This window comes from Vespa crabro, chromosome 15 (assembly GCF_910589235.1).
Source record: "Vespa crabro chromosome 15, iyVesCrab1.2, whole genome shotgun sequence".
Classification (NCBI taxonomy): Eukaryota; Metazoa; Arthropoda; class Insecta; order Hymenoptera; family Vespidae; genus Vespa; species Vespa crabro.
In genome coordinates, this window is record NC_060969.1 from 1,486,848 (window position 1) to 1,500,155 (window position 13,308).

The 13,308-nt window shown below is 34.9% G+C and overlaps 1 protein-coding gene across 1 annotated transcript in view; it reads left to right on the plus strand.

The window, feature by feature from the left end:
- Window positions 1-13,308, plus strand: part of LOC124429279 — an 85,675-nt gene that overhangs the window by 57,710 nt on the left and 14,657 nt on the right. The window contains exons 111-143 of the mRNA XM_046974342.1: window positions 32-337; window positions 411-728; window positions 803-1,126; window positions 1,216-1,530; window positions 1,606-1,935; window positions 2,027-2,329; window positions 2,416-2,721; window positions 2,814-3,131; window positions 3,205-3,531; window positions 3,611-3,919; window positions 4,023-4,346; window positions 4,429-4,728; window positions 4,807-5,112; window positions 5,230-5,544; window positions 5,631-5,930; window positions 6,004-6,315; window positions 6,465-6,794; window positions 6,882-7,187; window positions 7,343-7,648; window positions 7,739-8,050; window positions 8,118-8,438; window positions 8,517-8,831; window positions 8,910-9,245; window positions 9,331-9,627; window positions 9,695-10,000; window positions 10,110-10,427; window positions 10,507-10,836; window positions 10,914-11,219; window positions 11,312-11,644; window positions 11,729-12,031; window positions 12,101-12,406; window positions 12,496-12,813; window positions 12,923-13,246. Of these exons, the coding sequence (XP_046830298.1) occupies window positions 32-337; window positions 411-728; window positions 803-1,126; window positions 1,216-1,530; window positions 1,606-1,935; window positions 2,027-2,329; window positions 2,416-2,721; window positions 2,814-3,131; window positions 3,205-3,531; window positions 3,611-3,919; window positions 4,023-4,346; window positions 4,429-4,728; window positions 4,807-5,112; window positions 5,230-5,544; window positions 5,631-5,930; window positions 6,004-6,315; window positions 6,465-6,794; window positions 6,882-7,187; window positions 7,343-7,648; window positions 7,739-8,050; window positions 8,118-8,438; window positions 8,517-8,831; window positions 8,910-9,245; window positions 9,331-9,627; window positions 9,695-10,000; window positions 10,110-10,427; window positions 10,507-10,836; window positions 10,914-11,219; window positions 11,312-11,644; window positions 11,729-12,031; window positions 12,101-12,406; window positions 12,496-12,813; window positions 12,923-13,246 (10,380 nt within the window). The remainder of the gene's footprint in view (window positions 1-31; window positions 338-410; window positions 729-802; window positions 1,127-1,215; window positions 1,531-1,605; window positions 1,936-2,026; window positions 2,330-2,415; window positions 2,722-2,813; window positions 3,132-3,204; window positions 3,532-3,610; window positions 3,920-4,022; window positions 4,347-4,428; window positions 4,729-4,806; window positions 5,113-5,229; window positions 5,545-5,630; window positions 5,931-6,003; window positions 6,316-6,464; window positions 6,795-6,881; window positions 7,188-7,342; window positions 7,649-7,738; window positions 8,051-8,117; window positions 8,439-8,516; window positions 8,832-8,909; window positions 9,246-9,330; window positions 9,628-9,694; window positions 10,001-10,109; window positions 10,428-10,506; window positions 10,837-10,913; window positions 11,220-11,311; window positions 11,645-11,728; window positions 12,032-12,100; window positions 12,407-12,495; window positions 12,814-12,922; window positions 13,247-13,308) is intronic.

Sequence of the window (13,308 nt, forward strand, 5' to 3'; positions counted from 1 at the left end):
ATCCTTATTTATAATCACTACTATCTTATAGCTTCTGTTCTATCTTCACCGTGTACACCATCACCTTGTGGACCAAATAGTCAATGTCGTACTAGTAATGGTCAGGCAATATGTAGTTGTGTTTCTGGTTATATTGGAACTCCGCCTATGTGTAGACCTGAATGTATAGTTAGTACGGAATGTCCTCCTAATGAGGCATGTACAAATCAAAAATGTAGAAATCCTTGTATTGGAAGTTGTGGTGTTGCTGCTAAATGTATAGTGAAAAATCATAATCCTGTGTGTTATTGTTCAGACCATCATACAGGAGATCCATTTGTTCAATGTAGTCCAATACGTAAGATCTATTAGTTTATTGTCACATAATTTCATTAAAATTGTCTTTATATACCAATACAATTTTCTTATAGCGGAATTACCACCAGTACAATTGAATCATTGTCAACCAACACCTTGTGGACCAAACAGTATGTGTCAAATAATTAATGATTCGCCATCATGTTCGTGTTTGTTAGATTATATTGGCTCTCCACCACAATGTAGACCTGAATGTATCAGCAATAGTGAATGTCTTAGTCATCAGGCATGTATAAATAAAAAATGCAAAGATCCGTGCACTGATTCGTGCGGAATTAATTCAGAATGTCGAACAATTAGTCATACTCCAATGTGTTTCTGTCCTATTGGATACACTGGAGATCCTTTTGTACAATGTATTACTAAACCAAGTAAGCCCAAAAAATTTATGGACATTTTACAAACTCCTAGAATTTCATGAGATAAAAATATTTATTTTTTGTAGTCGAAGGTGATTCGATGCAAATAAATCCATGTTTACCATCACCATGTGGTCCTAATGCTGTATGTACTCAGCGAAATAATGCAGGCTCGTGTTCTTGTCTTTCTACTTATACTGGAAATCCATATGAAGGATGTAGACCCGAATGCATCCTAAATTCTGATTGTATACAAAGTAAAGCGTGTACCAACTCCAAATGCATAGATCCATGTCCTGGAACATGTGGCACAAATGCAAATTGTAATGTTGTAAATCATATTGCAACATGTTCTTGTCTTCCTTCTTATACCGGTGATCCGTACCGACATTGTTTCGTGAAAGAAATGGGTAAAGTTTGATTTTCGTCTTTAATTGTTTTTTAAATTTAATAATTTTAATATAAAAAATTTACTTTATAAATTTTGTTTATACTTTAGATATTGATATAGACAAAACAAATCCATGCAGTAGTACAGAATGTGGCCCAAATAGTAAATGTAGAGTGGTTAATGAAGTAGCTGTATGTACTTGTTTGCCAACATATGTAGGTAGACCACCTATGTGTAGACCTGAATGTGTCTCGAATTCTGACTGTCCTGCAACTCAATCATGTGTAAAACAAAAGTGTACGAATTTGTGTCCAACCTCCTGTGGATTATATACTAATTGTAGAGTTATCAATCATGCAGCTTTATGCAACTGTGCTATGGGTTATACTGGTGATCCATTTACAGTTTGTTTCCCGATACCTTGTAAGTAAATTTTACTAATAATAAGATTTCAATATTTTTTACTTTCTTTAATAATAATTAAAATGCTCTTCTTAGTGACAGTATCTACACAGCAAGATATCGTTCCAAAAGACCCTTGTATTCCATCTCCATGTGGTCCTTATGCTGAATGTCAAAATATAGGAGGATTACCATCTTGTGCTTGCTTATCGACATACATAGGTAGTCCACCGAACTGTCGACCAGAATGCACTGCTAATTCTGATTGTTCTTCAAATAATGCTTGTATACAACAAAAGTGTAAAGATCCTTGCCCAGGATCATGTGGTATCATGTCAGAATGTAAAATTCTCGATCACATTCCAATTTGTTCTTGTGTTAACGGTTACACAGGTGATCCCTTTAGATCCTGTTATCCTCAGGAAAGTAAGTTTTTTTATATTTCACATGAAATTACATTACATGTAACATATATTCCTATATACATATAATACTTCTTAAAAATGTATCATTACAGCTGAACCACTATACGTTGATCCATGTGCAACATCTCCATGTGGAGCTAATGCAAAATGTATAGATGGTGCCTGTACTTGTTTAGATGAATATTTCGGTGATCCATATGCTGGTTGTCGTCCAGAATGCATTTTAAATACTGATTGTGCTTTATCGAAAGCATGTGTACGAAATAAATGCGTTGATCCATGTATTGCTACTTGTGGGCAAAATGCTTTATGCAACATTTATAATCATGTTCCAATGTGCAGTTGTCCATTGGGAATGTCAGGAAATGCATTTGTATTATGTTTGCCTATCCAAGGTACAATTTTTGCCACATAATACTTATGGTTCTTTTTTGCATTACTACTTTATTTTGAGTAAATTTTCTTCAATATTTTTCTACAGCACCTTTAGAGAGTGATCCATGCAATCCATCCCCTTGTGGACCCAATAGTCTTTGTAGACAACATAATATGCATGCCACATGCACTTGCATTAAGGGCTACATAGGTGCACCACCAACTTGTCGACCTGAATGTGTCGTTAGTTCAGATTGTGCACCGAATGAAGCGTGTAGTAATCAGAAATGTATCGATCCATGTCCTGGAAGTTGTGGTCGCAATACTATTTGCAATGTGATTAATCACAATCCTATTTGTTCATGCCTCTCAGGAATGTCTGGTGATCCATTTATTAATTGTTCTCCTATTCGTAAGCATTTTTTCTTAAATTTATTTACATCGATTTATTTTCAAAAAGTATATTCAATATTGTTTAATTCAAATTTTTTTTACTAATATCAGCAACGAAGCCTGAAATTCCAATCAATCCATGTTTACCATCACCATGTGGTCCAAATGCAAGATGCGAAGTAATCAATGAAAATCCATCATGCTCCTGTTTACCTGAATTCATTGGATCTCCTCCAAATTGTCGTCCAGAATGTATTAGTAATTCCGAATGTTCAAGTCGATTGGCATGTATCAATCAGAAATGTAATGATCCTTGTACTAGCTCATGTGGTATTAATGCCATATGTAACGTAGTCAGTCATACGGCAATGTGTGCATGTTCCATTGGTTACACTGGTGATCCATTTACTCAATGTTCACCAGAAAAATGTAAGATAATAGAATTATTATACTACTTCAGTAATTCTGACAAAATTATGTATTAACATCCATTTTATCTTAGTTGATGTACAAACGGATAGACCTACAGCATGTACACCATCTCCATGTGGTGCAAATGCAATATGTCGTGAGCAACATAATACTGGTTCTTGTACATGCTTATCAAAATATATCGGTAATCCTTATGAAGGATGTAGACCAGAATGTATTCTCAATTCTGACTGTCCATCAAACAGAGCTTGCATCAACATGAGGTGTAAAGATCCTTGCCCTGGAATGTGTGCTCCAAATGCCAATTGTTATGTGATTAATCATGCAGCAACTTGTACTTGTTTTGAACAATATACTGGAGATCCTTTCGTAAATTGCAATCCTTTATTACCTACACGTAAGGCTATCGAGTTTTCGAATTTGTACAAATCTTACGAAAATTTTATTCATAGTTCTTCAATTTTAATTCTTTACAGAAACAGATTCTATTGATGCATGTCAATCTAATTTGTGTGGTCCATACTCTCAGTGCAAAGAGAGTAATGGACAAGTATCCTGCACTTGTTTACCAACTTATTTAGGCGTACCGCCTAATTGTAGACCAGAATGCACAATTAGTACTGATTGCCCAACAAATCAAGCATGTAGGAATAAAAAATGCATTGATCCTTGCCTTGATTCTTGTGGTCTCTATACTACATGTAAAGTAATCAATCACAATCCCATATGTTCTTGTAGACCTGGATATACGGGCGATCCATTTACTACCTGCATTTTCTTATCACGTAAGCTAATTAATATTCCAGCATTATTTTAGCTATTAGTAATAATACTCCAACAAATAATATTTTAAAAAACAAACTTTTATCATATATTCATTACTTCTAGCGATGCCATCTTACGAACCTGAAAAAGATCCTTGTATCCCATCACCATGTGGTCCAAATTCGCAGTGTCGTAACATCAATGGATCTCCATCTTGTTCTTGTATGCAAAATTATATTGGTTTTGCTCCACAGTGTAGACCTGAGTGCTTAACATCTATTGATTGTGCAAGTAATTTAGCTTGTATACAGCAAAAGTGTCAAGATCCTTGTCCTGGATCTTGTGGTCTTAATGCTGTTTGCACAGTTCATAATCATTTACCAATTTGCTCATGCTTGGAAAGTTACACAGGAGATCCATTTGTTAGCTGTCAATATAAACCAATATGTAAGATACTCAATGAAATCCTTTTAAAAATACTTTTTTTTATTTATTTATAAATCAATAACGTTAGTATTCTCTAATATAGCGCAAAGTCCATTGGAAAATAATTTCTGCAGTGCATGTGGTCCTAACAGTGAATGCAAACAAGAAACATGTGTTTGTATATCCGAATATTACGGTGATCCTTACACAGGTTGTCGACCAGAGTGTGTATTAAGTACAGACTGTGCGATAAATAAGGCTTGCATTCGAAACAAATGTTTAGATCCTTGTCTTCAGACTTGTGGACAAAACGCTATTTGTAATGTTTTTAATCATATTCCTATGTGTAGTTGTCCATATGGTACAACTGGTAATGCTCTTATTTCATGTCAAACTATCAAAGGTATGAATGTTTTAGTAAAATAATATTCATTAATGACGGCCTATACATAATTATTCGTTTTATATTATTAATTCATAGCTCCTCCTGTTAAAACACCGTGTCAACCATCACCATGTGGTCCAAATAGTATTTGTCAAACTTTCAATGATCAAGCTATATGCGCTTGCTTACCGAATTATCTCGGAACACCACCATTATGTAGACCAGAATGTACCATAAATTCGGACTGTAGAGCAAATCAAGTTTGTAAAAATCAAAAATGTAAAGACCCTTGCCCAGGAACGTGTGGTTTGCAAGCGAAATGTATTGTAGTCAACCATAATCCAATTTGTTCTTGTCCTGAACGCTATACAGGAAATCCTTTCATCAAATGCGATATTATAAGTAAGCTGTAACCAATTCTTAATCTAACAAAATGAAATACAAATTTATATACAATATTATAATCAAATAGTCTATAAGTAAAGTAACACTTAAACAACTACATATACTTTCCTACAGACGAAGTTATCATACCAATAGTAAATCCTTGTCAACCATCACCATGTGGCCCGTACGCTCTCTGTCAAATTGTCAATGAATTGCCCTCTTGCTCATGCCTTCCTGAATATAAAGGCACACCACCGAACTGTAAACCTGAGTGCATATCTAATTCTGAATGCCCCGCCAACCAAGTTTGTGTTCAACAAAAGTGTACAAATCCGTGCCCAAGTTTATGCGGTATAAACGCAGAATGCCATGTTGTCCATCATATTGTACATTGCGTATGCCCGAACAGTTATACCGGGGACCCTTATACTAGCTGTTCATTTATAAGTAAGATCATAACTATTTACAAACACAATACTTTTACATAATTAATTCTCATATACAATTTCCGATTGTTGTAGCACATCGTCCAGAACCATCTCCCTGTTCCGGAAATATTTGTGGTACAAACGCTATATGTAAAGAACAGAATAATGTTGGTGTTTGTTATTGCCCACCTGATTATATTGGTAATCCATATGAAGAATGTAGACCCGCATGTGTTATCAATCCTGATTGCCCATCTAATCGAATGTGTGTACAAAATAAATGTCGAGATCCTTGTCCCGGCATGTGTGGACAAAACGCAGAATGCGCAGTTGTTAATCACCAACCATTCTGTACTTGTCGTACAGGATACACTGGCGATCCATTCTCTTTCTGTTCTCTTGATAGTAAGTTTAAATTCTATTATTGTAAAAGATTCCAAGTCAAAAACAATTATTAACTCGTTTATTTATTCCTTAGCATTTATGGAAGAAAAAAATGTTTGTTCTCCGTCACCTTGTGGTCCCAATAGCCAATGCAAAGATGTATCTGGACAACCAGTATGTTCCTGTTTACCAACGTACGTTGGTAATCCACCTGGCTGTCGACCTGAATGTGTTGTTAGTTCTGATTGTCCATCTCAACTAGCATGCAAGGATCACAAATGTATTAATCCTTGCCCAAGTCCATGTGGATTAAACACGAAATGTATTGTTGTCAATCACAGTCCAATTTGTAGTTGTGCACCTGGATATAGTGGTAATCCTTTCACAGTGTGCACAACCATACCATGTAAGATCTTTACTAATAATGTGTATATAATATTATAACTACATAGAATACTATCTTTATCAATTTTCTTATTTAATTATAATTATTATTTATTTTTATTTATTCGTACATTATTTATTTATTTTTTGTATTGCTTTCATCATTTACAGCCATAACAATGCCTGATGTTGTTGAGAAAGACCCTTGTGTGCCATCCCCTTGTGGCCGTTTCTCTCAATGTAAAAACATTGGTAGTACACCTGCATGTACATGTTTAGAAACATATATTGGACAACCACCAAATTGTAAACCTGAATGTACCATAAATTCCGAATGCCCAAGCGACAAAGCTTGCTTTGAAACAAGATGTAGAGATCCCTGTCCAGGTTCATGTGGTTCAGGTGCTATTTGTGCTGTAGTTAATCATATCCCAATGTGTACGTGTCCCACAGGATATACCGGAGATCCATTCACACTTTGCCGATTATTACCTGCAACACGTAAGCTTTCAATATATTAAACAAAATTGACATATCATCAAAAATTTAAAAAAAGAATGGTAATCCTGATTTCCCTTAATTCTTCAGCCACGCCAGTTATACCTGCTGATTTATGTAATCCATCGCCATGTGGTCCAAATGCGAAATGTTCCAATGGTACCTGTACTTGTCTACCAGATTTCCAAGGCAATCCATATCTAGAATGTCGGCCTGAATGTGTCTTAAATTCAGATTGTCCAAGAGATCAAGCTTGTTCTAGAAATAAATGTATAAATCCATGTATGGGAGCTTGTGCAGCTAATGCTCTATGTAATGTTATCAATCATATACCTATGTGTAGTTGCCCTGGAAATATGACTGGCAATGCATTTAGTCAATGCATTCCTGTACAAGGTATTTTCATTTATCAGTATATTACGAAAACTATTAAATTATTTTTATCTAGTTTATTAATTACAGTTAATTGATTAAAGATTTATTTAAACTGCAGTAAAACAATGATATATAAAATCAAATATTTGTTTTATTAATTTATTATTTATTATTAGGTATGCCTCCTGTTAATCCATGCAGCCCTGGCCCTTGTGGTCCTAATAGTGAATGTCGTGTAGTAAATGGACAAGCTGTATGTTCTTGCATAAAAGGATATTTAGGAATTCCACCAACTTGTAGACCAGAATGTATAGTAAGCACTGATTGTCCACAAAATGAAGCTTGTAATAATCAAAAATGTGTAGACCCTTGTCCTGGATCTTGTGGTATAGAAGCCTTATGCAATGTTGTTAATCATAATCCAATCTGTAGTTGTCCATTGCGTTATACTGGTGATCCTTTCATACGCTGCATGATTTTATGTAAGATACATTTGATATTTTATTCAGATTACTTATTTCTCACACATTTGGAAAATATGTTTTTAAAACAAATGATTATTTCATATGTAGTGGAACAACCACCAATAGACCCGTGTCAACCATCACCTTGTGGTCCCAATTCTCAGTGTCAAATACTTAACAATTCACCGTCGTGTTCCTGTCTTCCTGAATTCTCTGGCATTCCACCAAACTGTAGACCAGAATGTATCAATAATAATGAATGCATTACTCAATTGGCTTGCATTAATCAAAAATGTAAAGACCCTTGTATTGGCGCATGTGGTTCCAATGCAAACTGCCATGTTGTAAGCCATACACCAATGTGTACATGTATGAGTGGATATACTGGAGATCCTTTCACTCAATGTACCTTTAAAACGCGTAAGTACAACTTTAAATCATAAATCTGTCCATTCTAAATATTTCGTAACAATTATTATATTTTTAGCTTCACCCCTTCCTGAACCAGGACCATGTGATCCATCTCCTTGCGGTTCAAATGCAATTTGTAAAGAACTCAATCGTATAGGCTCATGTATTTGTTTACCAGATTACATCGGCAATCCCTACGAAGGTTGTCGGCCCGAATGTATTCTAAATTCTGACTGTCCTGCAAATAAGGCTTGTATTAATACGAAATGTATAGACCCTTGTCCTGGAACATGCGGATTAAATGCCGAATGTCAAGTAATCAATCATTTACCGATTTGTAATTGCTATCCTCGACATACCGGCAATCCATTTACGTCTTGTAAACCATTAGAAATGGGTATGTAATTATACCCACTTTGTAATATTTGTAAACAATGTAATAATATTTAATATATTTAAATACTTGTTTTTTTAGATATTCAAGATGCAATTAGCAAACCTTGCAATCCATCGCCGTGTGGACCAAATAGTGAATGTCGTGTTGTAAATGGACAGTCAGTTTGTACCTGTTTACCCGATTTTATAGGAATTCCACCAAGATGTCGACCCGAATGTTCGGTCAGTGCCGAATGTTCTCCTCTCTTAGCCTGTATAAACAGAAAATGCAGTGACCCATGTCCTGGTTCTTGTGGCCTAAATGCTAGATGTGAAGTTATCAACCATAATGCTATATGTTCGTGTCAATCAGGATTTATGGGTGATCCACTTGTTTCCTGCTTTAACATTCCAAGTAAGATATGCGACGTATGATACATATAAAACTCTATTAAAATTCATCTATAAATTATACAATTTATATCATTCTTAGCTGATACATCTACTGAAACTCCTCCGACTTATATAAATCCATGTGTACCCTCACCCTGTGGTCCATATTCTGAATGTCGTGATGTTAATGGACAAGCTTCCTGCGCTTGTTCACCAAATTATATAGGAGCACCGCCTAATTGTCGACCAGAATGTATAAACAATTCAGATTGCCCAAGTAATGAAGCCTGTATTCAAAAGAAATGTCAGTATCCTTGTAATGGCGTATGCGGAATAGGAGCAACATGTTCTGTTATCAATCATATACCAGTATGTACCTGTCCAGATAAATTCAATGGTGATCCATTTGATAAATGTATTCCGAAAATAGAAGATGGTAAGATGAAATTAAAATAATGATGAAAATTAAATAATAATTGAATTATTGAATAAACTTGTTTATAATTATTATTTATTAATAGACAAAACAGATGAACAAAATCCATGTGCACAATGTGGAGCAAATACACAATGCATCAATGAAGTTTGCACTTGCTTACCAGAATATAAAGGAGATCCTTACTTAGGATGTCGTCCAGAATGTGTCTTAAATTTTGATTGCTCAAAAGATGAAGCTTGTATTAATAATAAGTGTAAAAATCCATGTATAGGAACATGCGGCCGAGATGCTCTTTGTAATGTTGCAAATCATATTCCTATTTGCACTTGTCCATTAGGAATGTCAGGCAATCCATTTGTTATATGTTCATCTGTAGAAGGTATGATAAATGCATTTTTATATTTTATGATGTATATCGTTTACATGACATTTCTTTGACTTTATAGCACCTGTACCAAAAGATCCATGCAATCCTTCACCTTGTGGACCAAATAGTCAATGCAAAAGAATAAATGAACAAGCTGTTTGCTCTTGTATTTCTGGATATTTGGATTCACCACCAAATTGTAGACCTGAATGTATAATCAGCTCTGATTGTCCTTCAAATAAGGCTTGTAATAATCAAAAGTGTATAGATCCATGTCGTGGAACATGCGGTATCAGAGCTCAATGTTTGGTAGTAAATCACAATCCAATTTGTAGTTGTCCTGGAGATTTAACAGGCGATCCCTTCACTATGTGCATTTTCATACGTGAGTAATCACTCATAATTTATCAGCAGATACATTTTTATACTTTTATTTGTATTTATTTGTATACATTATTTTATATATTTCATTTGAACAAAATTTTTAAATGTAGCAGAAAAACAACCTGTCGTTATTGATCTTTGCAAACCATCACCTTGTGGACCAAACAGTCAATGTCGTATCATAAACGATGCACGATCTTGTTCTTGTCTATCAGAATTCATAGGATCTCCACCAAACTGTAAACCAGAATGTATTAGCAATAGTCAGTGCTCAACACAATTGGCTTGTATCAATCAGAAATGCCGAGATCCATGTCCAGGTTCTTGTGGCATTAATGCAGAATGTAGAGTAATAAGTCACACACCTATGTGTGTATGTATATCAGGGTTTGTTGGTGATCCATTTGTACAATGTGCTCCTAAACAACGTAAGTAAAATTAAGTCATATCATAGTTGTATAATTAATGGAATCGTTTTATTAAAAATAAAATAATAAAATATTATAGCCGACGAAGACACAAGCATGAAAGTAACACCATGTCTACCATCACCATGTGGATCTAATGCAATATGTCGTGAATCGAATGGTGTTGGATCTTGTTCCTGCTTACCAAATTATATTGGAAATCCTTACGAAGGCTGTCGTCCTGAATGTATTATTAATAGTGATTGTATTGCTGATCAAGCATGCATTCGATCAAAATGTCAAAATCCATGTTCAGGTTTTTGCGGTCAAAATTCTATTTGTCAAGTTGTTAATCATGCACCTTTGTGCACTTGTCAAAGTGGATATACTGGAAATCCATTCTTGTATTGTAATATTGTGGAAGAAACACGTAAGTTATACTTTAAATATTTGATCTCTACATATATCTTTATCGAAGAATTAAGTCTAATTAGGTTTCATTTATAGCGAAACCAACTGATCCATGTATTCCTTCACCCTGCGGTCTCAACAGTCAATGTCGCGTATCAAATAATCAAGCGATATGTAGTTGTTTGCCTACTTTCATTGGAACACCACCTGCTTGTCGTCCAGAATGTACTGTCAGTTCTGATTGTTCGACAAATCGTGCATGCAAAAATCGTAAATGTATAGATCCCTGTCCCGGAATTTGTGGTATTAATGCGAGATGTGAAGTTATTAACCATAGCCCGATCTGTAGTTGCAAAGTAGGTTCAACTGGTGATCCATTTGTAAGATGTTTCGACCTTTCACGTAAGTACTGAACAATTACTATTTATCGCAGTGTTTAGAAATTATTTTATTATATAATTAATTAAAAAAATTGAATTTATTTTTTCATATAGCTCCACTTAGTCCACAACCTGAACCCATCAATCCATGCATTCCATCACCTTGTGGTCCTTTCTCCGTATGTCAAGATATTAAAAACAGTGGAATAGCTACATGTACCTGTATGGATAATTATATCGGCAGTCCACCCAATTGTCGACCAGAATGCACAATAGATTCTGAATGTATTAGTAGTAGAGCATGTTTAAGACAGAAATGTACAGATCCTTGTCCTGGTTCGTGCGGTATTGGAGCTAATTGTTATGTAGTTAACCATATGGCAATGTGTACATGTCCCAATGGTTATACAGGAGATCCTTTCGTTAATTGCATCTTAGAACTAGAACGTAAGAAATCTTTTGTAAAGGACATCTTTATTATTTATATATTTATAAGTCATAAGTTTTATATATCATGAAAAAATATTACAGCTAAACCAACTCCACAAGATCTTTGTAATCTGTCACCATGTGGTCCAAATACAAGGTGCCATAATGGTACATGTATATGCTTACCAGAATATCATGGCGATCCTTATTATGGATGCCGTCCCGAATGTGTACAAAATCCAGATTGTCTATTAGATAAAGCTTGTGTTCGCAATAAATGTTCTGATCCATGTTCAGAAGCATGTGGCAAGAACGCACAATGTATAGTGATAAATCATACGCCTATGTGTAGTTGTCCTGATGGAATGTCAGGAAATGCATTTGCTACATGTTATCCCGTGAAAGGTAAATTAGCTTTATGCTAATTCTTACATATGTTATTCATATTTGCTTTACAAGCAATGAATCTTATAGATCCAGATATTGTTCAACCGTGTAATCCATCACCATGCGGACCAAATAGCCGATGTCAAGAATTTAATGGGCAAGCTATTTGTTCATGTGTTCCCGGATATATTGGAAATCCTCCTGCATGTCGACCTGAATGTACTGTTAATACTGATTGTTCATTAAATGAAGCTTGCATTAATATGAAATGCAGAGATCCTTGTCCAGGCTCATGTGGTATATCTTCTCGCTGTCAAGTAATCAACCATAGTCCTATTTGTAGTTGTGCACCCATATTTACCGGAGATCCATTTGTCCGTTGTATACCTAAACGTAAGTATTAGAATTTATATATTCTTATATATAGAACTAACTATATATTAATATTGATTTTTTTTTATATTTTTCTGTTTCTTTTAAAGCCGATGAAATACCACCAACTTTAAATCCTTGTCAACCAACACCTTGTGGTCCTAATTCTCATTGTCAAATTACAAATAATGCACCATCGTGTTCTTGCAAGGATGGATTCATTGGCACACCACCAAATTGCCGACCTGAATGTATTAGTAATAGTGAATGTAGTAACTATTTGTCATGTATCAATCACAAATGTGTTGATCCATGTCCAAGTTCATGTGGTGTAAATGCAGAATGTCACGTATTAAATCATATACCAATATGTACTTGCCTTTATGGCTACACTGGTGATCCCTTTATACAATGCACAGTTAAACAGAGTAAGTTACAAAGTTGCCATACAATTTTTTTTTCTTCTCTCAAAACCAATGTATATGGCAAACAAACTATTCATTTTTTACACAACTTTCTTTTCATTTGCTATTTTAGCTGAACCATCACAATTGGATCAACCATGTCAACCTTCTTCTTGTGGAGTAAATGCAGTTTGTAGAAAAATTCAAGGAGTTGCTACTTGTTCATGTTTATCTGAATATATAGGAAATCCTTACGAAGGATGTCGTCCCGAATGTTCAATCAACTCTGACTGTCCTTCTCATTTAGCCTGTGTTAGATCAAAATGTCAAAACCCATGTCCTGGTACTTGTGGTTCCAATGCAGACTGTCAAGTTGTCAATCATTTACCTATTTGTACTTGTATCCCACATTACACTGGAAATCCATATACAAATTGTTTCTATGAAATGATAAACCGTAAGTTTCGAAAGAATTTACTACATATAAATTAAAAAGATTCTATAAAGTATCTTTTCAAT